At 46.2% G+C, this 27898-nt stretch overlaps 1 protein-coding gene across 3 annotated transcripts; it reads left to right on the top strand.

Annotated features, from left to right (window-relative positions):
• Positions 1-804: 804 nt before the first annotated feature.
• Positions 805-27007, top strand: FAM20B (FAM20B glycosaminoglycan xylosylkinase). Of its 3 annotated transcripts, none has more exons than XM_058030471.1 (8): positions 805-845; positions 7151-7672; positions 10987-11073; positions 12947-13056; positions 15141-15312; positions 18954-19145; positions 21408-21467; positions 23542-27007. In XM_058030471.1, exons 2-8 carry the CDS (start codon positions 7296-7298, stop codon positions 23771-23773), a joined length of 1230 nt encoding a protein of 409 aa, XP_057886454.1. In that variant the 5' UTR covers positions 805-845; positions 7151-7295; the 3' UTR covers positions 23774-27007. The 3 variants fall into 3 exon arrangements, with proteins under 3 accessions (XP_057886454.1, XP_057886456.1, XP_057886455.1); XM_058030473.1 differs by having other exon boundaries at positions 817-845; positions 7252-7672; XM_058030472.1 differs by lacking the exon at positions 805-845 and adding an exon at positions 1729-1745.
• The last annotated feature ends 891 nt before the right edge of the window (positions 27008-27898 follow it).

The following is a 27898-nucleotide window of genomic DNA, read 5'->3' as shown; positions in this document are numbered from 1 at the left end:
CGGCGCCTTCCCTGCCAAACTTCCAGCGCTGCCTGCCAGATGGAATTGACACTGGAGCGTTATTTCATATTGGGAGTGTGTGAGCGTAGAGGGGAAATTTAAATTAATATGTTATTTGTAGTTGAACGGGGGAAATTTTTAACTTAATATGTTATTTGTAGTTGAACGGGGGAAATTTTTAAATTAATTCGTTATTTGTAGTTGAACGGGGAGAGATAAAATTCTATTGATGTTATGGTTGAATAGCATCCAATTTATTGGTGCTAGATTATAAAAGGAGGTGTATTGCTCAAGACTGCACATAGTCATAATGTGTAGTATAATAGGGCTATATAGTATAATAATATTGTTTAAGAGGGCTGTAATTCTAAACTATAATTCTGTAATTCCAAAGTCCGAAGAGCCGAGTGCCTCTGAGGGCGGCGCGCGTTGTTACAGGACCCGTTGCCACAGCATCCTGCTCCTGCTGCGCGCAGCCCCGGCTCAGTATTTTCCATATGCACTTGACAAATGTGTGTGACAACGCGTGTGACAAATGTGTATTCGCTGGCTTTCCCCCAAAAGCCGGGGATCCTCCCCGCAGCCGAGCAGCGGCACCGGCCGGACCAGGGTTAACCCCGCCGCCCTATTGGCGGGCGCCCCCCCAGCCGTTCCCATTGGAGGCGCCCGGCCGCGTCTCCCCGGCCAGGGCAGCGCTGGCGGCTGATTGGCGGGCGGGCGGCGCGCGGCGGGCGGGGCGGGCGCCCATTGGCTGGGAGGCGGGAGCGGGGCGCTGGGCGGCACCATGTTGTGGGGCTGGCGGGGGCCGGCGGTGGCCGGGCCATGGCGGGCGGGCGGCGGGCGCGGTGAGTGCGGCGGGCGCGGGCGGCGGGGCTGGGCCGGCGGCGCCTGAGGGACGGGAGCGGGACGGGACGCGACGCGGCGCTGCTGCGGCCCGGGGCGGGTACAGCAGGGGCTCCCGGGCCTGGCGGCGGGAGGGAGGGAGGGGGCGGAGGGGCGGCTGCGCCCGGCGGAGCGCCGGAGGGGCCCCCGCGGCGGGAGAATCGCAGGATCCGGGAGTCTGTGAGGCTGGAAAAGACCTCCGGGATCTCCAGTCCAGGCAGTGACCCAGCAGCGCCTTGTCAAGCAGCCCACGGCACCAAGTGCCACGTCCAGGCTTTCCTTACCCACCTCCGGGGACGGTGACTCCGCCGCCTGCCCGGGCAGCCCGTTCCAATGTCTAATCACCCTTACCGTGAAAAAAATTCCTCCCTGTGACCAACCCCTTCCTCTGGCGCAGGGTGAGGCTCCGTACTCTTGTCCTATCGCTTTTTACCTGAGGGGAGAGCCCACCCTCACCTGGCCGCATCCTCCTGTCAGGGAGTTGTGCAGAGCAGTGAGGTCCCCTGAGCCGCCTTTTCTGCAGGCTGAGCCCCCCCAGCTCCCTCAGCCCCAGACTGGTGCTCCAGACCCTTCCCCAGCCCTGTTCCCTTCTCTGCACTCGCTCCAGCCCCTCCGGCCCCGGACAGCCCCGCTCGGCGGGGGCTGCACGGACGCGGCTCTGGCAGATGGGATTTGTATCTGCGCTGCTGCGGTTCGTTCGTCTTCTGGATGCTCGCTTTGAGCTGGGGACCGAGCCCCGTACAGCTGTGAAGCCTCTCTGGCCATCTGCTACCCCTTGGGAACAGCCGTCTGCACCGTGGGCTCTCACCCAGTGCCAGGCGCAGCTTGGCGAAGGTCATTGTCCACTGGTGGAAAAATTCAATGTGTGTGTCCATAGAAGAGTGCTGGCTGTGGTTGTTAAAGGCATGGGTTTGACCCCTTTTTAAGGATATCTCTCTTTGGATCCTTTCTGGGTACAGATGTGCATAAGCACTGCAGCTGTTTCATTGTACCTTCTGAGGCCCTACAACATCCATAGTGCTTTAGGGGCTGAGCAAACAGAGTAAACTGTAAAATGTAGATCCTAGGTTTGCAGTGGATTCATTGTGATTGGATCTCACCTTGTATTTATTACAGAACAGATGTTCTCGTGTCTTGTTTTAATTTGAAAATTACTCCATGCACCCGTCGTGTCCTTAAGTCTGACCTACATAGTTACTACAATATTTGCCTCCATTTGAGGTGGAGAGTTTATTTTGCTTCGTGGTACAAAGTTGTCAGCTTGGTTCTGACACCAGAATCCCACTGCCTCCCCTCAGGAGTGGGGCAGGCTGATTGGCACCATCCTCCAGCAGAGACAGGCTCATCACTGCTAAAATCCAGATGGGTACATGGACCCTCACTAAATTTTTAATGTCAGTCTTATGTAGGAGATGAATAAACATGTCAAGTGGAGAAGGGAAACTGCAGAATTTTCTCACTGCCTTGGCTTCATTTCCAAGTGGAACAAGGCTCCCTAAAGCATTTCCAGCTGGTTTTATTGACCTGTAGTGGTCAGGGGGAATGTCAGGAACTGGGATGGGAACAAGGGAGGGTTGTTCTGGCTGTCTTCTGACCAGGTCCCAGCACCCTCTGTATCAGTGCCTTTGGCTCCTGCCCCTGTCCTGTTCCATTCCCCCTTTCAGTGCTCCCAATCCCTCCCTGCCCACGTGGCATTCCCAGCTCCCTGCCCCTGGGTTGCCCACATGGCCAAGGCAAGCAGACAACTGTTGAGCCAACACTGTGGCCCTTCCTGCAGCACCCCTGGCTGCCAGCTTCCAATAAACACATAAACCCTGGCTTCAAAACATCCACTGTCCTCTCAGATGCGTTTGGAATTGGCTGGTGGATCTAAGTGAAAAGTGTGATTATATAAACTTTGTTTCCATAGGAAACGGTGCTTGGTGGAAAGTCATTCAGCAAGGAGGATTCATGCAGCCTGCTTTCCTGAGGAGTTGTTTGCCACTTCCTACCCCAGCAGCTCCTGCCTGGCTCCCAGGGGCCTCAGTGCCTGGTGGCTTCTCCTTCCCCAGGGCTGCACCCAGGAGCTGCCTGGATCCAGCCCACCCTGTCCTTATTTGTGCAGCCAGCTGAGTCAGGTGTTCCTGTTTGCTGTGCCGGCAGCTGGGAAGGATTCAGGATATTTACCCAGTTGTCCTTGGCTTCTCAAGGCTTCTGTCCTCTATCCGGCCTGTGGTTTTTGTAAAGCTCATGCAGATAGTCCTGACAAATTTGGCAGAAATGCAGGTGACAGATTCTTAAGTTAACTAAGGGATATAGCAGGCCAAGGTGGGCAGACAGATGGACAAAATTATTTTGTTTCTTTCCAGAGCTGTGAGAATATTTCAGGCCGTTACTGATTGTTGCAGCTGCAGGCAGAGATATTGCAGTGGTTAAAATGCTCGTGGTCTTTCACATTTATCAGTGTTATAGCTCTCAACCAGGGGTGCAGTTGTGTTTGTGGAAAGTTTGAGTGTAGACTGTCACAGATTTTGCCTGTAGATAACAAGGGTTTTAGGAGGAAAGGAGATGGAGAAAGAGCAGACAAGTAAATACGTGGGAAGCCTTGAGCACTGGGTGACTAAACTTGTACACAAGGCAGGCAGCACGCAGAGAGTGGAAGTGACAGAATGAGTCTGAGAAATCCAAGGAAAGGTCTGTGGGAGCCTGCCTGTGGAAACTGGAATAACAAGGCTCACACAGAGAAGGGAGGCATGAGCCACCAAGGAGCTGGCCAGAGAGGGGAGGATGGGCAGGAAGATTGATCTGGTGAGACTGAAGGATGTTTGGGGAAGAGGAAAATGTCACTACTGTGTGCGATGTTTCTTCAAGGCGTTTTCCAGGATTTACTGGAGAACTTCTAAAGGCCTTTTGATAGGTGATCCCAAAAGGTATAGTGTATATAAGAAAAACCCCTTGCATTAAACAGGAATTAGACTCTACTTTCACCATATCCATTTCAGATCAGTGTCTGTTTGAGCTATGATTTTTTGTGTACTTATGCTGCCAAACTAAACCTTTGCCTGGCCCTGGACCTGATTTGTGACTTGGAGCATAATGAAATCCTGGCAAATTGTACACGCAAGTATTTTTGACATAGCAGCTAAAAAGCTTTATGATATAAAAATAAGATTGTGATATGAGGCACGCCATTGATTTTGTGACTCCAATAAAAAATGTCTTGTGGGATTTTTCTGGTAACTTTGCAGGCTGCTTATAGTAGCTGTAATTTTTGTAACAGGCAAATTGCATGCTGTTTTTTGAACTGGGAGTGAAGTGATCTGATGTTGGTATTTAATGCCGGAAGACATGCTTTAATTCTTTAATTTTGTGTGCACAGTGACCCCTCCATGATACTGAGGAGATGCTGTTATTGGTATATTGAGTTGGGAGACTCCTACTTGCTGAGAATAAAGACCTGGTTGTAATAAGAGAAAGAATTGATCAGGAAATTTCCCAAAGAGGTAGTGAAGAACAAGAAACATTTCTTAGGCAAACCTTGCAGTTGACTACAGCATTAAAAAGCTGCTAGGGCTGTTTATTTCTGGCTGTTTTCTCTTTTTGGCTGTGTTTAGTTTTGTCATTGTCCAAGACCCTTTTGCTGTTCATTCCAGAGTTCTGCTCACGCTCACCTTATTTTTTCCCTTTTAAAATTTTGGTGGTGTATTGTTATTTCAATTTTCTCATCTCTGACCTCATTCCAGGGCCAGCTTGACACTTCTGGAGTTCTCATAATCTTCCTTTCCAATCCAAGACTTTGCCAAAGACTTGTCTTTTTCAAATTACTTTCTTCCAAAACAGCATAAATATTTTCTTACATTGCCTTGACGCTGTCACCCTTGCCATCTTCAATTTAGAACAGTAACCTCAAGTTCTTGCTGTCCGTGGTAAACTTGTTCAAAAAAGGATTCAAATCCCTTGGCTTGCAGAGCAGAGAGTGTAATGTTGGCACCAGGGAGCAAAGTGCAGGCTGTGCTTGGAGCACTGGGAAATTGATTGCATGGCAACCTCGGGGGTGCTTTGGTGTTTGTTGGAGGAAGGCAGCCGATGACTCATGTCCTCAGATGTCACTAAAAAGTGAAGGCCAGCTCACCAGCAAATAGTTAAATACTGAATTTTATTTATTTTTGTAACTTCTGTTTACCTCATTGGAGGGTTTCAGCCACAATTAGGTTCAAAGCCGTAACAGAAGATAAACTAAGTAAATTACCTTTCATTTGAGTGGCTGTAGTTGTATTCTCCCCCCAAGTCCCAGGAAGAATATCCCTAGAGAAACTCAGCATTCCTGGAAATCGGTGTAGTAAAGTGAGTGCTCATATTGAGCTGCAGAGGTGTGAAACACCCTGCCCTGAGCTTTAGTGCTTTAATCAGCCAGCACTGCACTGTGAGGCTTTCTTAAAATGTGAGTGTAGTCATACTCATATCCCACAGCCAGGAGTAACTGTTCTGACATGACCTCTGTTCTTCTGCCTAACTCCTTACAAACTCTAATAGATTTTAAAAATGAGTGGAAGCAGTGCTCAAAATGATTCAGAATTAGTAGTTCTAAAGAGTGAATTATGCAGTTAAAATGAGAGGGTGCAGGTGCAGCCAATCCGCTTTGCTTGTCTGCTTAGGTTTAAGAATAATGTGATTATTATTTAAGGATCTGTTCCTGGGTGAGTCTGTATCTGCAGGAGTGAGAGCTTTTGGGTCAGGTGCATCTTCCTTGTGTGTGCTTCACATTCTTGTGCTTGCAGTGGGTAATGTGCAGGTGGCAGTGCTGTCTGGAGAAGAACAGGCTGCCAAAACAGAACTAGATGAAGAATAATAATATGCTCTAATTTCCATATAAACATGTGATTTGTTCTCTTTCAGTGTGAGCGCAAGCACTTATTTTCCAGCAGGTTAAAATCAGTACTACACAGTTAACAGGAGACTGTGGTTCTAGTCTGAAGCATCCCAGGGGTCTCTGTCCTGCTGTGAGTGCTAGCAGGGATGTGGGAGAGCTGTGTGGCTGGGGGGGTCTGCTCTAGACCTCATGTAAATCTGTTCTGGGTGCTGTGGAGTCCTCTGTGGCTTTGCATGTCCTTTTATACTTTTATACTATACTCTTACACCGTGCCAGCCTGATTGTGCACTGAGGGCTGTGACCTGTGTGTGCCTCACCAGGCATGGCCTGGCTGTCCTGTGGTTGCTGCTGGTGAAGGAGCCTGTGGCAGCTCATTTTTTCCAGTGCCATGATTAATTATGGCTGATTTATACACTTACTGTTGAATTGCATGAAAAGGCTTTTCTGTGTCAGTCCTCCCTCAGCTCAGGGTGCTCTCTGGGGTTTGCATGATCACTGTGGCTGCTGAAGAGAAATTCCTGCTGGCTCCCAGTGCCCCTCGGAGGTGTGCCTCATGTCCCCTTTCTCTTTGGCTTCTGACTGCATTCAGCTAATGCTAGGAAGGTAATTCTGTCTCTATAACCCAGTACAGTTGATGGTGCATTCTCTGGTCCTTACATGCAAACACTGCCCTGGCCAAGGCTTCTTGAGGGACCAGATGTGTCTTGGAGCCCACTGTAAATATGGAAACAGATGTGGTTTTAACTGTTGTAGGTGAGGATGTGAGAACAGGCAAGTGGTCTGGGATATTTTTTCTAGTTAATTTGGTTGAGATTGCAGACACTTTGTGTATTTTCTGTGGTTATGGGTTTTACAGTTGAGTGCAGAAGGAACTTAGCTAACTGTGAGGAAGTAAAGATGTCATCCCCCACCCCAGCTCATATTTTTTTAAGAATGGAAAAAAAGCTGAGTAAATTATAATGGCAGCAAATGAAAGGCAATAAACAATTAAGTCTATTCTGTGCTTATGTGTTGTACCTTCAAGAAAGAAGGTTGAGCAGCTGTTCTCACTGTTGTGAGCTGTCTTAAAATCGACCTGGGAGCTTTGCTGAGGGATTGTCTTTAGGACACCAGCAATCATGGGATCTAGCACTAATGGAAGAGTGCGTGTGAAATTGGAGCAATCACGTTAAACTACAGTTCCCTGCAGAAGTCTTGCCTGTGGTGGTTGCAGCTGCTATGATTTCAGCTGTGCAGAGATGCTGTCTGGCAATTTCCCCTTCTGTGCAGGAAGGCAGCAAGGCCAGTGTGTTTTAACACAAGTGTTCAGGCTGTAGGATACAGGTTTCTGTGAGTGCAGGCTTATGCTCCAAGCATAAACTTGATTTTGAGTTTGGTGGGATCTGCGGGATTGTAAGTTTGTGTTTTGTTTATTTTTAGGGGTACCAGGAGACGCTTCGGTGCTGAGACATCTTTTACAATGCAAGTTAGGCATGAAACTCACCAACTAACACCCCCTTCCTCACCCTGATCTCCAACAGACTTCCCGTAACGCTCGGAAGAAAGGCTCAGGGGAGAAGGCACCATGAAGCTGAAGCAGCGAGTCGTGCTCTTGGCCATCCTCCTCGTCATCTTCATCTTCACCAAGGTTTTCCTCATCGACAACCTGGACACGTCGGCCGCGCACCGCGAGGACCAGCGCGCGTTCCAGCGCATGCTGGCGGGGCTGCGCGTGGCGCTGGAGCCGCGCCTGGAGCACACGCTGCAGTCGCCCTGGGAGATCGCCGCGCAGTGGGTGGTGCCCCGAGAGGTGTACCCCGAGGACACCCCCGAGCTGGGCGCCGTCATGCACGCCATGAGCACCAAGAAGATCATCAAGGCTGATGTGGGCTACAAAGGCACGCAGCTGAAAGCTCTGCTGATACTTGAAGGAGGACAGAAGGTTGTCTTCAAGCCCAAGAGGTAAATACTGCTTTCAATGTCTGCGTTAACAACTGCTTCATTTACATATACTATTCTTCATGTTGTCACATTAGTGTTTAAGTTAGGAATTTTGAAAGACCATCTCCTGTTATTTTTGAGACAGAATAATGTCACTTGTGCACTGGGGTCGGGGCAGGAGCAGGAAGAGGCAGGATTGTAGAAAAGGCACAGAAGGCTTTATTCAAATGAACCATGCGATTTTTATACAGTGGTAGGATAGATTCTATTCTGTTGGCTAACTTACAGAAACATCTTGCTCACACACTGTCCTTGAGAGGAACAGATTCAAATAAAGTAGACAAACAGCACCTGCAAATTGTTTATAGTCAACAGGTTATCACATCTTTCCAGCTCCCTGAAATTCCTCACAAGTCACTGTGAGAAACACTTGCTGTTTCTCTCTCTCTGTCCCATGGCATCCACAGAATAGAACCTTGTTGGTGCTTTAGTAACATTAGCTGTCTCTCAGGCTGTACAGCCTTGATACAGCCTGTCTGTAGATTAAAAGAATAATCACTGTGTTCAGTCCTGAGGGGATCTGGTGTTTCTGAGCAGTATCTTCCTGCCTGTGGAAGTGCAGCTTCTGGCAGTTTGGAGACAAGCTTTGCCTCCTTGTTGTGTCAGACTGTCAGGAGAGGGTGCAGTTCAGGAGCAGGGAAGGAAGGAAACTTGGCAGTGGTCTCAAAAGTACATCTGTGTGTCTGGTGTAGTTGAATGTAGCTGTAAAAATGGTTTGGGTAGGTCAGAGTGAGGGCCCCTGAGCCTTCTGTCTGCCAGCAGTGAGTACTGGAGAATGGAGGGTAGTGATACTTCCTTGGTATGGCCTCAGTTTACAATGATCCTCAGAAAAAACTGACATGATTAAATGTTCTGAAAAGTTTTGGAAAGTCTTGGCTGTAAAGCTTTTTGAACTGTTTGTCTTTGGGGAAAAGGAGAAGAAAGCTGTTAAAAAGTAAGACTGGGTGTGTTTTTGGAGATTTCACTGCAGATGAGAAGTGTCATCACAGAAAAAGATTTTGGGCTAAGCAGGCATTAAGATTTCCTGTTAATGAGTGAGTGCAGAGGCCACAAAGATGCTCTGAGGGTGGGAGCACCTCTGCTTGGAATCAGGCTGAGAGAGCTGGGGCTGTTCACCTGGAAAACAGAAGACTCCAGGGAGACTTTAGAGCCCCTTCCTGTGCATAAAGGGGCTCAAGGGAGATGGAGAGGGACTTGGGACAGGGGCCTGCAGTGACAGGACCAAGGGGAATGGCTTCACAGTGACAGAGAGCAGGGATAGATAGGATAGTGGGAAGAAATTCTTCCCTCTGAGGATGGTGAGGCCCTGGCACAGGTTGTCCAGAGGAAGATCCCTGGAAGTGTTCAAAGGCCAGGTCTGACAGGGCTTGGAACAGCCTGGTCTAGTGGAAAGTGTCTCTGCCCATGGCAGCAGAATTGGAATGAAATGTTTTTCCAGCCCAAACCAATCTGTGATTCTATGATTAGAGAATGAGAAAAAAAAATCTCTGTACAGCCAATTCCTGCTCTGGCTGGAGCTCCCCTGCAGGCCCAGGCAGTGTCAGCCTTGCACACAAAGTCCTGGTGGTACAGGAGGCATCTCCTCCAGTGGAAGCACTGGGGATTCACAGCATTCCCATAGAGCTTTCTGTGCCAGGGAGTGCAGTCAAGCATTAACTGAGAGTTAAACTGCATTCTGCAATGCCCTGTCTGTGCAGGCAAACCCAGGCTCTGAGCTCCAGCAAGGACACATGCAGCTGGGAGTGTTTATAGGAGCACTGGAGAGGGTGGCGTGGCCATCCTGGTGGGCCCATGTTTTGTTTGTGACTGCTGAATAGCCAGGCTTGTGGGCAGAGTCCTGTTCTGGCACTGCAGGAGAGTCTATTTAACCAGCTTTGGACCTGAAAGCTCTGTCAAAGTTACTGCTAGGAAAAGTTCTGAGCAAACTTCCCAGCAGGGGAAGAAGGAATTCCCTCATTACTTTTGCTCTGGAAAGGACTAGGTGCCTACTGTGCATGGAAACAAAGAGTTTGGTCAGGATTTACTAATAAATTTTAGCTCTGCAGCTTTCAAAACGTGACCATGTTTCCAAAAGCCAGCTGTAAGTACCTACCAAAGACCTGCCTTGGAGGACATGTTCTGAGGATTCACTGTCTCATTTCAAATTTACTTGAAATTCAGCCCTATTTACTAGCAAATAATACTTGCTGTCATCACATCTGGTGGTATATGTGGCAGAAGGTGCTGGTTTGGTGAAGGCTCCCCTTTGGCAGGAATCCTGCACTGGTGAATTCTCTTTTGAGCTGCCCTGCAGAGAAGCTGGAGCATTGCTCAGGCTGGGGAAGTGGATTGTCTTCTCACCCCACATCCTCCCTGAGCAAGGCTAAAACAGCAAGGTCCAGCTCTGTGCCTGCTCTTACACTGCTGTTGCTGCTGCTTGAACACAAATTCTGCTGGAAATAATCCACTTTACACAATTTGATACATAGATGGAAATAAGAAAATAGATAACCTAATCTGGCCTTTTTTATTTGAAAACATGTTGCATTTCACCCCTTTGCTTAGTATTGATTGTGGTGTTTCACACTCAGCTGCAGTGTGGTGCTGAGGCAGTATCTGCCCTGATTCAAATGTCAGGCACCTGAGAAATTGGTGTTTGCCTTGACTAAGTACCATCTACTAAAAGATAAAAAGGGGAGCAAAAAGCCTTGCACTTCACCAAAATGCACCATTGTTTTTGCAATGAGTGACTAATTTCTGGTTTTTGCTGTTCACCATGTCTTTTCTCTGACAGATTAAAGGCTCTGTTTATACCCAGCATTGTCCTCAGGTTCACACTTGCTGATTTTCTATCTACGAAAGATTGCATTTGCCATCTCCTCCACAATACAAGATTGTATTTGTTAATGAGAATTGTTAATGTACAATTCTTTCTAACCCCAAAATCATCTGTGGAGTTGCTGCTTTCCAGGACAAATAGCCCCCCCTGTTCCACAGCAGGGTCTGTGCTCTTTGTTCTAAGATGTGACCTGGCATATGGTTGGATTACAATGTATTGGTTGGAATGTGAGCTGCTTCCCAAGCTCTGGACACCACTGTACATCACTGACCTTTCCTCCTTACTTACCACTTCAACAGTCTGGGCACTTTAATCCCATTGATGCTTTTCCACTCTCCATTGGCAGTCACTTGCAAAGTGACCCAGTGACTCTAACTATTATTAAATTGTTACTCTGAACAGCAGAATTGACAGGATTCTACATAGACTCACTAAATTTGATTTATTTCAATTCCAGATATGCCAGGGATTATATAGTGGAGGGAGAGCCCTACGCTGGCTACGACAGACACAACGCAGAGGTGGCAGCCTTTCACTTGGATAGGTATGGAATTACTGCTTTACCTGGTTTGATTGTCTGTGGAAAACACCACAAAGAAAGGGCTTCTTTGAAGAATGCACCTCGGATGGGAGCTGCCTCTGACCTGCCAATTTACCACACTGAAGCCAAAATAAGAATTAGTTCATTTTGTGAAACTTTCTTTCTGAGATCTGTTCAAGAATGTAACATTTTAGATACTTGTGAAAAGTTTGGAAAGGAGAATGAGCCCTGAAACCACTTTAGTTAATATTACAGGGCAGAAAGAGCTTAGCCAAATGCTGTGGAAGAGTCTGAAATACTAAATGTGTGTGCTAAGTTCATGTCCAGTTCACTAAAAAGTCAAGAGTGATGTCTAGACTAACAATTTAGTCTAGAGTAAATATACATCAGTGCATCCTAGAGGAAATCCAGTTATTCATATCCTAATTGTGCTTGGAGTACCCAGGTGCTTTTGTGGACCTGTGCTGGAGGTGCAATTACAGGAAAAAATGAAAATTACAGGATGTTCAAAGAATGGGACAGAATACAGCAGGCACTGAATGTCAATAGTTATGAAATGCTGCTAGAGCTGCAATTTCACATAACAGAAATGAGCACAGTCTCTGTTTCCTCATAGGAAGATTTGGAGGTGAAAACACATAAAATCTTGAGAAAAGGAATAAGGAGGGACAAATATAACAAAGGATAGAAAAACTGAAACTGAAGTTTCTCAGTACATAGAAAAGAGCCTTATCACTGTGACTAAACTCACAGGTGGTGACAGAGATGTCTGTTAGTCCTGATTCACCTGTGGAGCTCGTTGCACAGTAGAAATCAGTAATTCTAGGAAGAATGAGAATATCCAGGATGATTAGTAGTTGAGTAACACCCATTGCTGCTACAGCCAGCTTGTGCTGTGGGCCAAACTCAGGGTACATTAAGAGGATAAAAAGATAAAGGAGCCAGATGTCAGTCCATTTGTGCTTTCAAGGAGCATACAGGCTTCAGGTTCCCTGAAAAAGCAATGATTGAACATTCAATCAAAGCCTCTCAAGTGTCCAAATCTCACTTAACTCTTCTTTGCTGTCCATTTGATCATGATTTTTGCTTCTTTTCTCTGGTCTTTGTCTGTGGCTCTGCACCTCTTTATTCTTCAGGAATACCTTTTCAGGATCTTTATCCAGAGGGTGTCAAAAGTGCATGAAGAGAGTTGGGGCTGACACTCCTTTGATGTTTGTACTTTAAGCACTTTTAAAATTCCATTACAAACACCCAAGTCATTTGTGGTCACAGAGCAAAGGCTGTGGCAGGCATGGGAGTGGAACCTGGATCTTGTAACTGCAAGTTTTATGGGTATTCTTCCCACCTCTGTTTTTCCAGGCCCTTTTCAGGCATTCACTTTTATTCTACCATTCTCTCTTCCCTTCTCTTTCCTTGTGCCAAACAAAACAACTCTTGGATTGGTTGCTTTCAAGTGTAATTGAATTTGGCTTAAGCACAACATTTTAATAGATAGTGGTTCCCACAAATTAGAAATGATCTTTCCAGGTGAACCAACCCACAGCCCATATGGTTTTCCTGCTTCAGCCTGCTTCAGACACATGATGGATATTTCTGGTGTGAGGTCTGAGTTCTGAGAGTTGGAGCATGGTGCATCCTCTGTTGCTTTAACAAAGGATGTCACTGATGGCCTATAAAGTAAGTTTAATATCCAAGCACATAAGAAAAATGAGTTTCCTTACTTTGCCTCAGAGAAGAGAGGAGGTTGCTGCAGGGCTCCAGCTTTACTCTTTGGTCTCTGTCATCTCTGACAGAGACTGAGAGGGTTTTTTGTTTTAGTGTTGAACTGCTGCCTGTGTTGCCAGTTCTCAGGCTGTGTTTTTTGTCCCCAAATCAGAATCCTGGGTTTCCGCCGAGCCCCGCTGGTGGTTGGCAGGTTTGTGAATCTGCGCACGGAGATCAAGCCCGTGGCCACGGAGCAGCTCCTGGGCACCTTCATGACTGTGGGTAAGTGCATTCATGGGCTGTGCTGCCCAGGGAAGGGAAAATCCTTCATGGGAAAAAAGAGCTGTGGGAGCCTGACACAGTTCAGAGCAGTTAACCATGATGCAGGAAGCTCTTTCTGTGCCAGGAGAGATCTTGGATAACCCCAAGGAGGACTTGGTTTTCTTCAAGTACTGTTCCCTCATGCTGCTGTTACAGATGGGATTTTTATTTTTTGGGTAAGAATTTTCTCTCTGCTGTCAAAAATGGTTAGAAAAGTCTGTGATTAGACCTGAAAAGAAGAGAATAAAGTTGTATTTAATGTGAAGAGAGTGGTGATTTGGGGTAATTTATAGAGCTGACACACTGGTTGGTATTAGATGTTGTTTGTGCTGCATCAGAGCCTGCAGAGCATTTACAACCAATGGCAGAACTTCCCTGTGTTGTTTACAGCAATAATGCTGTGAAGGACACATAATGGAAGCTATTAATGTGAACTCCTACCAGGTGGTCATTAAGCACCAAGAAATTACTTATGCTGCAGCCTTAACTCCCTGAGGCTTTCATAAACCATCCAATTATTACTCTTTTGTTTGTTTGTTTCATTTCCTAATCAGAAGGCTCCAGAGATGATTGTTCCTTACCGCTGGTAACGTTCCTATTTGCAGCACTGCTGGCAGTCTCACCTGCTGCCTGACACTGCCACTTACAAGGTGCAACTTCCAGATGAAAGTTTCAGCTCAGCCTCATCAGCCTCTCCTGGCATTCACATGGGGTTCCTGCCTCAGGCAGGCTTTCCATTTTCCAATTTCAGCCAAGATTACCAAGCTGTTTGCTAGCAGCAGTGCTGACTTGAGAAGTAAGGCTCCAGAAATGTTCATTGCTCCTCCTTAGATTCCTTGGAACTGCTATTCTGCAAAGCAGGAACTAAAGAAATGGGTGGATCTTTGGAGGAGGTTATGATGTTTTGTTAGGCCAAATTTGACCAAATTCTTGAGGTTTTGAAGAAGAGAGAATTCATTCATACTTAGTGCAGGTTTACTGGAGTTACAGCTAGAATCTAAAAGAATTCTGTGTCTTGCTAGACCTGCTGCAGCCCCTGGATGGGAAGAGAGACTTGCAGGCTTTCCATACAAATGAGAGATCTGGTCTGCAAGCTCTGTGTTGGTGATGATCTGTGACATCCTCAGGTTGAGTGACAGGATTCTGGGAGCTCAGGGTGTGGATGGAGGCCTGAGAGGCAGGGATGTGTGAGGGTGGAAAGGGAGGAACATGGCATTTGGAGAGCTGAGCCTGCTCTGGGGAGGATATTGGATGTAGAACCAAAGGAAGAGAAGAAAGGACAGAGGGTCATCACAACCAAGTGAGACATAGCTGAAGAATATTCTGGAAGAACATCTGTGAGCATGGAACTGGATTTAACTTGGAGAGGTTCAAGCAAAGGTGGGTTGAAAAGGGGAGGATAGAAAAGGTTAAACTAAAACTACTAATGCAGGCTACTCCAGGATGCATCAGTGTTAGTGGACTAAAGGCTGCAGTGTTTTGTTGCTCCTCTCCTGTCAGAAGACACTGATGAAGCTGTGACAGATCTGCATTGCTAGATCATGTGAGAATGATACTTGGTTCTGTCTCCTCTGCTGAGTCAGTTTGTGTACTGAGATGTGTGGCAGGTCTCAGGGCACCAAATCCCTTTGGGTCTCTTTTCACTTATTTCTCTTTGGTCAGCTTTTTCAAGTTGGAAATCTGACACATGAAGTATGAATTGTGAAAAACAAGCAGTGTTAACATTGCAAAGTCAGGGTCCTCAGGACTAGGAAGGAATCACAAAAACTTGTTGAGAGTGTGATGTATTAATTCTCAGAGTGATAAAGTCATTAGAAAATATAATTTAATTGCTCTCTCCTTGTCATATTATTATTTAATTGCTCTGAAGGAATGGATGTCTGTGTAATCTCTTTTGAGCCTTTCAGAGACAGGAACCCCAAAGACAAGCACAGTGAAATCCTGTCATGGGGAAACCTCTGCTGCAGCAACACGCTCCTGAATTTCAGTTGGATTCCTTGGATTAATACCTCTTCATTTGATACCTCTTCATTTTTCTTGTGAAGGCAATAACACCTGCTTCTATGGGAAGTGCTACTACTGTCGGGAGACAGAGCCAGCCTGTGCAGATGGGGACATCATGGAGGGCTCGGTGACCCTGTGGCTGCCGGACGTGTGGCCCCTGCAGAAGCACCGGCACCCCTGGGGCAGGACCTACCGTGAGGGCAAACTTGCCAGGTATGAGAGGGAACGTGGCAGTGTCATTCCTTACAGATGATCATTAGCACTGAAATGGCCCGTGGTTAATTAAAGAGCTCTGAGTGCTTTCAAAACCTACCCAACACAAAACTAGTTGTGTTGACAGCTTTCTTAGCACAACCGTAGAAGCTGAGAAGTCCAGAATAAAATTGAAATTAAAATGAGGGAGAAAAAAAAATCTTCGTTGTTTTCCACAATACTAAGCACTGCCCTTTTCCTGTATCTTGGCTGGAACAGATTTCCCCAATGCAGGCACTCCAAGCTCTGAAAATCTTGTCTGTGGGCAGGCTAAGATTCTTCTCCTGTGCCACTGGACCTTCTGTTGATGCTGTGGCCCCTGAAATGTGGCAGCACTGTGCCATACCTAATTTCATGATCCTTGTAGTTCATTTTCAGAGTTGTGGACTGGTTTAACTTAAGCTAGGCCCTGTGTCATGGTTTGACACTGGCCAAACACCAGGCACTCACAAAAGTTGTTCACTTACCCTCTTCTGTTAGGGTTGGGCAGAGGAGAGGGAAGAAAATTAACAAAGGACTCATGAGTTGAGATGACGACTAGGAGAAAAAAAACCACTCTAAGGGCAAAACAGGTTCAAATTTAAAGGTATAAAGTAGATTTGTTATTAACAGAGTCAGAGGAGGATAATGAGAAGTAAAAAAACCACCTTTTTTCCACCCAACCCCACCTTCCTTTCCACCAACAGTGCAGGAAGACAGGGTGTGGGAGTTTTGGTTCATCATTGGAGAGCTTTTCCTATTCACTCATGGAAAGAAGTCTTTTCTCTGCTATGCCATTGGGTCCCTCCCACATGCAAACAGTTATCATAAAACTGTTGTGGGTCACTTTTCTATGGGATGCAGTCTTTTAAGGATAGGCTGCTCCAGTCTGGGAGCAAGGAGAGAACAATAAAGCTCTCTGGAAGCAGGGGCCCTCTCTCTCTTCAGGCCTCCCACTGGACCACAGCTTTCTCTGGCATCCACCCACTCTGCCATGAGCACTTTTCCCATGGGCTGTGCGTGGATCTCTGCATCCCCCCTGGAATTCATGCATTGCAAGGGGACAGTTTGTTTTATCAATGTCCTCACCATGGTTTGCAGAGGAATCTTGGCTCCTGGAGACATCTGCAGCACCTCCTCCCCTTCTTTTGTTTCCACTGACCTTGGTGGAAAAGAAAGAAGTTGGCTCCATGTTGTTTTCCTCACATGTCTTCACTTCCTCCTCTTCGACTAGAAGAAAAACTGTTGCCTGTAGGTACCATTGTCAACTTGCACCAATTCAAAGACTGTTGCAAGATCCCACAGTGCCCAGAGGCCAATCCCATCCAGGTTCTGTGTTGGGGAATCACTTGTCATGTTTCCACTGCTGGCCATCAGAGATTGGCTCTGTCAGACATGCTGGAAGCTTCCAGCAGCTTCTTATAGAAGCCAAACTTGTGGCCTTCCCCTGTTACCAAAAAATCAGGCAGTGCCACATCAACACACCCTGGAAAGTCCTTTGCTTTGAATGCCATCACTATTTGGTGACCATGCTCAGCATGTCAAGAATGCCAAATCCCACATTTGTCCTTCTGTAAGCACCATTCTGCAATAGATGTAACACATCTGAGTTCCTGAGGTGGGAATGTTTTTGCCATGACCTGAACAAATGGGTTTGAGCTTAGTAAATTTTTCTGACTCTGTCTTGAACTTGAAAGTGATTAGAAGAGATTTTCAGTCCTTTATCTAAAGTATCCATTGATTTCCAATTATGTGATTGTTCTCAGAAAGAATCTCATCCAAAGGCTCTCTTGAATTGTTTTAGGGTACAAAATGCACAGATTGAATTTTGAGCAGCAGATGTTTTTTCTTTCCCAGCAGGTCAAAATCAGCTGTGTTCAGTACATGATACATTGCAGTGATGAACAGGATGAATTTCTTGGAGGTGTTCCTCCTGTTGAGAGGCTCCTTTTCATCACACCCTGCCTGCTTACACAGGGGTTTACCTTGATTCCTGTGCTGATTTGATATTTGGTGTATTTAAACTCACACTTGCCTCCTTCAGATGAGGTTACAAGGTTCTGGTGTTTTTCACCATGTCATGCTGCACATTTCACTTTGAGAGATCAGAATTAAAGGTTCTTGGTGTCATGCTCTCCTTTTTCTGTGCCTGGTAATTATGAAAAAATAACTGTAAGAATTTTTTCCTGCTCTAGCTGCTGTTTTAAGCTGACCTTTTGAACATAATTCACACAGGCACATTAGTGTATGTAATTTTTAATGGAGGTGTAATGGACAAAATCTCTGACCTTCCAAGGCCTGTGCTAATACAATGTAAATAATCAGAAATGAGTGTTGGATGAAAGTGTCTCTTGAAGCACTGCATGGACAATGAGAGAGCATAGCATATCTGAACAATTGTGGCAAGGAGATTAAGTACTGCTCTGAAGTAAAAGGAGAGAAAAAGAAACACTTGAGGGAGAGTGGGATGCAGCATAAGAAATGTAGCCAGAACAAGGAGAAGAGGTTCTGAGACAAATCCACTGCTGTGTGGATTTGTGCTACACCTTGAGTGTGAGTTGGACCTTGGTACAAAGATCCCTCTTCCCAGGGGGATTTAGGCACAGCATTTGAGGAACATGGTGATCTATTATTAGGAACATTGAGAAGATAAATTTTTAAGCTCTCTGATTTGGACATCTGGAAGAAAGGTGGGATATTGGGATCTCTGGTTCCAGACCACTAGAAGATGAAGTGGGATATGTGGCTTTTGTAGTCAGTAAATTCTGATCTTCCTACTTTTATGACTATCTGCAGTTTTGAGCATGTCAGAAAGTCTCTCCAGCTTGTGTTTCTTCCATCTCTGTTTCCAAATCACAGATGGTTTAAGGCATTTCCAATTTAACTGCTATTTTGTGAAGAATTGTTTCAGTCCTTACGTGGAAGATGTCCTTGTTATTTAGTTGGACAGATGGAAAGGATATACACCAGAGATTTGGCTCTTTTGCTGGTGGTGTTGAACAGCTTTGGAAGCTGTAAAGAAGAAAATGAGGAAATTTAAAATCCTAGCTTTGGAGAATTGAGACATGACATCTGTGTTATGAAATTATGTGGAGAAGGAGATAAGAGGGAAGCTTGAAATCATGTCAGTGGAGAAGGTGAGATACTGTACAGAGGAGGGGAGGAAAGAGACAGCTGTGAGTGAGGGACAGTGACCACTGTGAAGCCCTTCTGGGGGCAGAGGGGCCCATTAAAAAGAAAAAAGGAAGAGGATGAAAAGCCTGATGGAAACAGCTCAAGGCAATGGAAACACACACAGAACTGAGGTGTTCCTTGGGAAATTGAGGGAGGCAAGGCATGGCAGTAATCTTCCCATAACATAGGCTGGCTACTGTGGAGTTGTGAGGAAGCAAACTCTTTGTTTTCCATAGGAAGATGATCTTTGTGTATCTTTGAGCTGCTCCATAGGCTGGGATGTCAATGCAGGCTTTACTCTGCTCATAAACACTTGTCCAGCTCTTCCTTCTTGGTCCAGCCTGGGCTGCTGCCCTTTCTTGGTGCACCCAAAGTGCCCCAGGGCAGCTGTAGCTGCTGCTGCTGAGCAGGGTGGTTCCCTGAAGGCTGCTTGGTTGCCCGTGCTGCAGGTGGGAGTATGACGAGAGCTACTGCGACGCCGTGAAGAAAACGTCCCCGTACGACTCGGGCCCGCGCCTGCTGGACATCATCGACACGGCCGTCTTCGACTACCTGATCGGCAACGCCGACCGGCACCACTACGAGAGCTTCCAGGACGACGAGGGAGCCAGCATGCTCATCCTGCTGGACAATGCCAAAAGGTGAGCCTGGCCTGGCCTGCTGCCCCGGCAGTGCTGGCTGCAAGGGCTCACAGTTAGCTGCTCTGTCTCTCTCTCTGTTTCCTCTCTTTATTCTTTAGTAGCTTTTGTAATACTCTTTCCTTTTTATCACCAAATCTTAGGGTCCTTCCAAGGCTGTGGTGCTGACAGGACGTGGGGGAATGGATTCAAACTGAAAGAAAGTGAGAAAGTGGATTTATATCAGATATTAGGAAGAAATTCTTCCCTCTGAGGGTGGGGAGGCCCTGGCACAGGTTGCCCCATCCCTGGCAGTATCCAAGGCCAGGTTGGACAGGGCTTGGAGCACCTTGGTCTGGTGGGAAGTGTCCCTGCCCATGGCAGGGGGATGGAACAAGATGAGCTTTAACCCAACTCTTCCAACCCAAACCATTTTAGGACTCTGTGATTGTGCTTTAGATACTCTTCTGTCTTGGCAAAGTCCTACTCAATCTACAGAAACTCCCCAGTTAACACAGTATTTCCCAAAGCAACTTTCAAAAGTTTGCTCAAGTCTCTCCTCCTATCCCAGAAATGCCCTTTCCTTTTAGGCTTTTAATTAATGGAAGATTGAAAACTTTGGCTTTTTTATTTATCACCAGTCAGTATAAGTGAGTGCTGTAATAAAAGCAGATCTTTCTAAGATGTGTTTCTGAATTATTGGGCATTCCCTGCCTTCTGGATATGCCTACTCTGGCTTTGAAAGGTTCACAGTTTAGAACGGAGGTAGAAGTGATACCAAACACAAAAATGATCATGTTCTAAATGTGGACATTAACTCTTACCTGAACAAAAATATTTTTAAAATGTGTTTAGAATGTGAATTCTTCTGTCCTTGCTATAGTTTTTTTATATTGTCCACTATAGTTTAGGTTTAAAATCACATTGAAGACACAGCCTTGTTTAAATCATAACAATTTGATTGATTTTTCTTAAAAACATAAAGGTCGTCTATTTGCCTACTCATAATTTAGTCCAGCGATTCTGGATTGTTTATTTTTCTGGTGGCTGTGAAGGACCAGCAGTTCCTGTGGCAGGCTCTGCACAGCACTTGTACCCAGTGTACACAGCACTTGAGACCTTGCAGATCCTTGCAAGGCTTGGAGTTACCTTTCCTTTCCCATTTATCTTTTGTATAGTGGTTCTGTTGTTCCTTCCATCTTTCCATCCATCCTTCTGACATCAGCCTATTCAGTAATACTCCAGTAGGACAGCAGGATGCATTCCACCTTGGGACTGCTTAATTACTGCTGCTTTAGGTGAATTTGGCAAAAATGTTCTTTCTGTTCCTCACTGACAATGTGCTGGGAGGAAGGAAGGTAAGGGATTAGTCACTGGAAGTGAATATGGGGTTTGAAGGTCAAGTCCTTTTGTTATGGTCCTTTCCTATGGCATTATGAAAATATTTGTGGTGGGGCTTTGCAGGCTGACAGTAAATTGTTTTCTTGAAAATTTAAGTGATTTATTTATAATAAAATTTTAAATTACTTTCAGCTCCTTTGAAATAATGGGTAGGGGACAGTTTTTCATAGAACCATGGTAGATCTCAATTTGGAAGGGACCCATAAGGGTCACTGACCCCAACTCCTTATTTCTTACAGGGCTACCTAAAACTAAACCATGTGAGTAAGAGCAGATGCTCCTTGGTGCCATGACCACTTCCCTGGAAGCTTATTGAGTTTTAAAGCTATGAATAACAGAATTATTTGGGCAGCATAAGGCCAGGCCCCTGCAGCAACTCATCTTTATTGAAGGGAAAGTTCTTAGTTTAAAACAGTATTATGAGGAAGGTGAAACTATGAAAAATAAATCCAGCATGTGTTTGGATGAAACTTGAAATACTATGGAAGCCTTCTGGCTTGAACTGTTTAAGTTGATCACCTTGTTAGTGAACTGTTGGTGCTGTTGGGCTGCTTCCCTGCCCAGCTGTGTCAGACAGGCAAAGCTCCCATTCTGCATGCCCAGAATAGCAGTTATTCCTTACCCCTGCATCATTTCTAAACTTATCTTGGTCTGATAAAGAACTGGGTATGCTGATGCTGCTTCTGTTTACCTGCTTAGCTCATGCTGATGAAAGTTATATCTGCAACTGGTCTTTGACTGTTTATATTTTAATTTATATTGTTTGATCTCTTGGAGCATGAAATTGCCTAGTATTGATTTCTCTGAATTCTTTACAAAGCCCTTTATGCTGAGAACAACCTTAGGAGTTCAGCTGGTTCACTTGGTTTTCATTTTGCTTTTCAGCTTTGGAAACCCTGCCCTGGATGAAAGAAGCATCTTGGCTCCTCTCTATCAGTGCTGCATGTAAGTGAAACACAGGAGTGCTGTTCACTTAGGTAATTCTGTCCTTAGGTTTGCAATTTCATTAACTTGGGAGCATTCTGGCAACCTGAAAAGGTTTGCTTGGGTCCACAGTGCTGTACTTTTTGAGATATTGTCTGTCTGATGGATGGGCACTGCCCAAGAAGCTGAGGAATCCATTTTCAGGAAGGCAGAGGTTGGCTGCAGAAAGTGTTCTCACCTCCAGGTCAGTGGTTCAGCTCTACCCACAGTCAGTGTGGCAGGCACTTTGCATCTGCAGCTGTCCCACCCAGCTCCTGGCAAATCAGCATTCTCATCCCTGCTTGACTTCTCCCTGACAGTAGTGAAGGATGGCAATTTAATAAAGACAATTTAAGAATTCCAAACATGGTTTCTAAAACAAGCCTGCAGCCCTGCTCAGGGGGCTCCTCTCAAGTAAAATGTGTAGTTTCTTTGCAGAGTTTTGTTTCTGCTTTGGCCTTGTGAGCTGTGGTTTTATTTTCAGAGGCTGTGACTTTTTGATTTCTGTTCTGTGTCCAGTCTCTTACCAGGCCATTGCTACTTCTCATTAGGAAATAAATGCTCTAAGGGCTGGAGTGGCTCTCCTCTGGAACAGCCTGAGAGAGCTGGGGTGTTCAACCTGGAGAAGAGAAGGCCCTGAGGAGACCTCAGAGCCCCTTCAGTGTCTAAAGAGGCTCCAAGAGAGCTGGAGAGGGACTTGGACAAGGGCCTGCAGTGACAGGACAAGGGGGAATGGCTTCACACTGACAGAGGGCAGTTAGATGGGATATTGAGAAGAATTTTTGCCCTCTGAAGAGGCCCTGGCACAGGTTGTCTGGAGAAGCTGTAGCTGCCCCATCCCTGGAAATGTCCAAGGCCAGGTAAGACAGGGTCTGGAACAACCTGATCTAGTGGAGGGTGTCCCTGCCCATGGCAGGGGGGGTGGAATGAGATGTTCTTTAAGGTCCCTTCCAGTCCAGGCCTTTCTGGGCTTCTGTGAAAATTTCCAGACAGAAAAATACTGAGATACCAATTTCCTGACTCTGATACTTCAACATGAACTCCTTCAAGCCTTCCAAATGGAGCTTGTCTGTGAAGCTTGTCTTGAAAGGTTCTGTCTTCCAAATTCTCTGGGACCTTTGAAGCCTGGGACCTTTGCAGAAAGCCTGGGCTCTCATCTTGCACTAAGCACAGCTTCCTGCATGCTGCAGTACACCTGGCCCATGTTCTGCAAGATCTTTTTAAAAGTCACATGCAGAACAATTAAAAAACTTCTAAATTCTTTAGATTTCCTGCATTAGTTTTAAATGTATGTTTAATTTCGTGCTTTATTGAGATTCTTCTGGTGTCTTTGTCATCTTGATTCCCCCAAATGCAACCAGAGAAGTTTATCTCTGTGAGACTATGCAATTTCCTGCTTTTCAGATTTTCCTTCTTTCTGGTACTGGGCAAATGCCATATGATAATTACTTTACATAATTGTTTTAACTATAGGTTTGTTACAACACTTTATTTTGCTGGTTTTATTGGAAGCCATCAAACCCAAGAGTTTAGACCAGGGATGCTAAAGATTTTGCCCTGAAAGGTTTGGGGGAGAATCCCAAGAGACTTCACAGAACATGGGAGCTGAGATGAGCTGACACAAGCAAGCTCAGTGGCCAGTGAAGAGGAAAGGTCACTGCTGTGTTCTCTTTCTTGAAAGTTTGGTCAACTGCCTTTTGTCCTTTGTGATTCATTATTGGTCAGTGATGCTCTTCCTGAGGTGACCTTTGTTTGAATTTGTTGATTTTCCTTCCTTTCCTTTCCAGACTGTGTCTGGGAGGACTCAGGACTGAAGACCTTCTGTGCTCTCAGCTGGAAGTGTTCCTGTGTAACATCAGAGTTTTGTCACACCAGATTGATTCTTCATCACCTTTAATTTTCAAATTCCATTAGATCCTGTCTGAGATGCAGTTCCACCTGGACCCTGCCATCCCAAACCCACTTCTGCACTGAGTCTCCATTCTTGAAGAGCCAGTATTCCCAGAGGGATGCAGCAGGAGCCTGGTGTGGTGATGTGTGTTTGTTTCTTTTGCAGCATCCGGGTTTCTACCTGGAACAGGCTGAATTACCTGAAGAACGGAGTCCTGAAGTCTGCCTTAAAAACTGCCATGTCTCATGACCCCATCTCACCTGTGCTCTCCACCCCTCACCTGGACGCCCTGGACCAGCGGCTCCTCAGCATCCTGGCTACAGTGAAGCAGTGCACAGACCAGTTTGGGCCAGATGTGGTGCTGGTGGAAGACAGGATGACTCTGTCTCACTTGTAATCCTAGCAGGAACACGAGATGAAACTCCTTTTTTAAAAAACAAACAAACAAACAAGCGATAGAAAAACAGCACAATCAGTTCAGAAGGGCTGTGGCCAAATGGACTGACATGAACAGGACAGCTCCCAGGCCAGAGGAAGGGAGGTGACAGTGGCTGTCTCCTTGGGCTGGCAGCAGTGAGAGGTGGGAAGGAGCCTGGGTGGCTCAGCCCCGTGGTGGCCTCTGTGCCGTGTCCATTGCCGGCAGTGGGCACCGCGCTGGACGAACGCGGCTCTGGGTGCTGTGCAGAGTGTGGAACACTGAATCCTCTGTGGACTGCATTGCAGGGGACCTCAGAGATGGACAGAACAGTCCCCTCCCCTTCTCTTCCCCCTTTACTCTGGCGAGTTTGTTCATTCAGGGTTGTACACAATCAGCTCTGAGCTGGTTGGGCATTTTACTGCTTCTCTAGAGAACGAGCAGGGGTGAATAAAATAACTGTTGGACTGAAGAGTTGTGCCACCCCCCGGGGTGGGATGTTCTTCTGGCTGTCTGAGGGGTGGGAGAGGGGACCTGCTGCTCACTTGGCTTTTCCTTGATAAAAGGCTGGGAAAGGGGGCTGCCTCATATGTGATAATGCTTCAGTGTTTTTGCTGAAGTCCTATCGAAGGTTTATCCACAGGGTTGGAGATTTAGGAGAGGACAGGGTGGTTATACAGCACTTGATAGTTAAGGGGTTATAGTAAGTTTCCATGTGTCTTGTCCCTCTTTTTTTTCAATTAATCTGGCAAGGTCTGAGTAGAGAAAATATCCTTGCAGTCCTGTGTCCATTATAACCAAATGTTCATTCTCTTGTAGCTGAGGAGGACAGAATCTGTCCTTGGCAGCAGTTCTGTGTGGCGAGGTCAGGCTGCTTTACTGTGAGCCCTGAGTGCTGTGCAGCCTCTGGGCATGTGGGACTGGAGGAAGAGGTGTCTGCTGGACTTCCCCAGTCACCAGCAGTCACCTGAGGTGTGCAGACATCCCTGAGCTCTGCTCTGTCTTCTTCATCTCACCTGAGAGAGCTTCCTGCTGCTCCCTGTGACCACAGTTCAGCACTGCTGTTCTGGGGACACCAGTGCTGGGGTCCCACGTTCACCTGGCTTGGCTGTGGCTGAGCTCAGAAGCTGTGACCACTTCCAGGAGGTTTTCTGCCTTCCCCAGTTGCTTCCTGCAACCCCCTCTGCAATGTTCTGCCTGGGATGGTCATCAGGAGTCCTCACTAGTGGTTTTGCCACAGATAGAGAAGAGTTGGCTTTCAGGACAGGCCTGCAACACTCACCTTGTGCTAGTCCTGTTGTCCTTCAGCACTGCAGCCTGTGCTGAGTTTGTGTCATGGAACTGATCACTTTGGGGCAGGTCTCAGTTTGTGTCTCCAGAAGAGAAGCAGCTTCATCACTGTGTCCAAATTGAACAGCTTTGGATCAGTGTTCAGCCAGCATGGGCCTTAGTGTAAGGAAGGAGCTCCCTTCCCTAAGTGATTACAGGTTACTGAACTCGAGAGCAGGAGCACCAAAATGTCAGTTTGAGCCCTTTTCCTTGATTTTCTTGTCAGGAAAATCTAACTTCCTCTTCTCTAACTGCTGGGTGGCAGGCAGGTGAAGAGCTGTTTTCTGTTCTTGCGCCTTGGCCACACCTGGTCCAGGAGGTGTCAGGGAGAGGGTTTATCTGAAAAATGCAGGCATTGCTTTATTTTGTTGAAGTCTTTTTCTCACTGCACGAGCAGAGTATCTTGAAAGTGGAATGTGACTGTTTACCTGGGATTGAATTCTCTGTTATTCTTGCTCTCTTCTGGACTTGGCCACAACCATAGATGCCATAGAGCAATGAGATGATGGGATGGGATCTGGAGTTATTTACTGGAGTTCCTAGTCAGGATGGTGACACACAGCCAGCTCTGAGGACACTGAAGCTCTTGCCTCTATCAGCTGATAACAGAACACACTTTGGGTGGTGCCTTTGTGGCAGGAGCAAGCTGGTTTAAGCTGTTTCCCAGGAAATTTCAGATGATTTACCCAAAGAGGAGATAGTGAAGCACATGATTGGTGGCTTGTAGCATTTCTAAAAGCATATTCTTCTTTTGAGCTTAAACATGAGCTCTTAATATTTTGGGAGGGATCTACCAAAATTTAATTTTTGACTTCTATATGATCACTCTTGATATTTACATTTGATTTAATAATGGGCTCAAAAAATGGCCTTTCAGTCTTTGAAATTAAATTAATGTTGAGGATTTACATGTTGCTCTTAGCTAAAGCTTTTACTGTCAGATGGAGCCTGGGGATGAGTTTTTCCCCAGTATAAATGTCAAAGATTTAAAGCAGGGTATTGGTTTATTTTGGTTTACTTGTGGACAAAGGGCATGAAGTCCAGCATTATCAGTAGAAGGAAGCAAGAAATGGTTGGTTTTTGGGATTGGTTTTTTATTTGTGATATTGATGCCTCTTGTTGTAAACACTACTGGAGGTTGGTGTTCTGCAGCAAGAAAGAAAAATAAATTCCTCTCTTAAACCAAAATCGGCAAGATCTGGTTTTGGCCTTGTGACAATTTCTGCCTTTTTGGCAGTGATGGTTGTTTTGCTCAAACACAGAACCCTGGGAGATTTTAAATTGTAACCATTGCAAAGGAAATGAGGAGCAGCATCCACGTTCCAACAGGGTCTGCTTGAATCTCAAAAATAGCATTGTTTGCAAGGCAGGTGCTCTGGGGAGGAGCTTTCCAGACACCTTCTGATTCTTGTTCACTGTGCACGTGTCACCCACTGGCCCCAGAGGTTACACGCTGGTTGTGTCATGCTATCAATGATATCAGAGCACTGGAAGCACAGAAATCAAGAACTAATTAAAGAGCCTCATCAGCCATCTGCTATTTACCTCCTTCTCCTTCCCAAGTCAGCCATCAGGGGGAGGAGACACTCGAGTCAGCTCTCCTTCCAGCAGCTGATGAACTGGAGTGCGTCTTGCCAAAAACAAACTTCAGCTCAAAAGTACTAATTTATTAAGAAGGTAATTTATTTAGTGCAGCAGCTGGAGCAGGATGCTGGAAGCAGACCCCCCCCTCTTGGATGTGCCAGAGGAGGCCCCTGGGAGCTGCTGCACAAATGGAGTTGCTAATAAGCAAACAGAATGCAATCATGACTTTCTACTCCTATCCCCCGGGGTCAGATCCCACATAAAGCAACATTGTGTGAATAAAGATTTTAATAAAGCAACACTGATGGATTGCCTAAGTGTCTCTCTCCCTCCCCTCTCTGTCTCTCTGCAGTTCCAACATGTGGTGGGCTGAATGTGTGAAGTGTTTTGCTGCTGCTGTCTCCCAGTTCCTCCTCTGCTAATGGCTGTCAGTGGCATTTACTCCAGTCATGTATATCCAAAAAATGCAGATGGTTTGCCAGAGCCTTGTTGGTAAGGAAGGAAGAGTGTCCCAAAGGGATACAGAAATAAAACACACCTAGATTGAGGTGTGGTTCTGCCCATGCATCCATCCATGGCCCTGCATCTGCTGGCCATGGAACCAAGAGCTGGTTCCAGGAGCCAGGGAGGAATCCTGGCTTGTCAGGGGGTCTCTAGAGCTGCAGGTGCTTGTGGCTGCCTTGCTGAGCTTTTATAGGCATGGACACTGCTCCCCCAGAGCAGAGCTGCACTCAGGCTGCAGCAGAGCTTTTCCTAATGCCCCAACAGGGAGTGTTTCAGAGGCAGGAGGTGAGATACTTGTGATCTCAGGGATCTTTGACCTGCCCTGTACCATCAACTAGTAGTGTGAAACCTGTTTTGCTTTAAACTAGAGTTTCTCACTGAAACTTCAGATTTCAGCATTGTTGAATTCTGTAAGAAGTGCTTTCTGGGGTTTATTTTGAGGGTTTTGTGGGGGAGGATATTCTGGGATTTTTTGTTTCCTAGCATTGTGTGCTGACAGTAACTTTTCCTTTCCTCCATCTCTATTTTTGAGGTGCCAGTTGCTCAGGGAGCAGGACAGGATTCTTGCTTGTGTGTGAACAGTTCAACAGCTACATGCAGAAACTGGCAGTTGAGAGCCGTTGTTCCAAGCACTTTGTTGTTCTGCTGCTCTGTATTTTTGGAGTGGTTTGCCATAGTAACAGAGTGAGA

The sequence above is a fragment of the Melospiza georgiana genome, chromosome 9 (genome assembly GCF_028018845.1).
Source record: "Melospiza georgiana isolate bMelGeo1 chromosome 9, bMelGeo1.pri, whole genome shotgun sequence".
Classification (NCBI taxonomy): domain Eukaryota; kingdom Metazoa; phylum Chordata; class Aves; order Passeriformes; family Passerellidae; genus Melospiza; species Melospiza georgiana.
Note: the sequence above shows the minus strand (reverse complement) of the source record. Positions and strands in the feature narration are given on the sequence as shown.

Excerpts from the sequence above, each read along its gene's own strand:
- FAM20B (XM_058030471.1), top strand. The coding sequence starts at position 7,296 with ATGAAGCTGAAGCAGCGAGTCGTGCTCTTGGCCATCCTCCTCGTCATC. Across the intron at positions 7,673-10,986 it reads GTTGTCTTCAAGCCCAAGAG|ATATGCCAGGGATTATATAG; the intron begins GTAAATACTGCT and ends TTTCAATTCCAG. Across the intron at positions 21,468-23,541 it reads CCTCTCTATCAGTGCTGCAT|CATCCGGGTTTCTACCTGGA; the intron begins GTAAGTGAAACA and ends TTTCTTTTGCAG.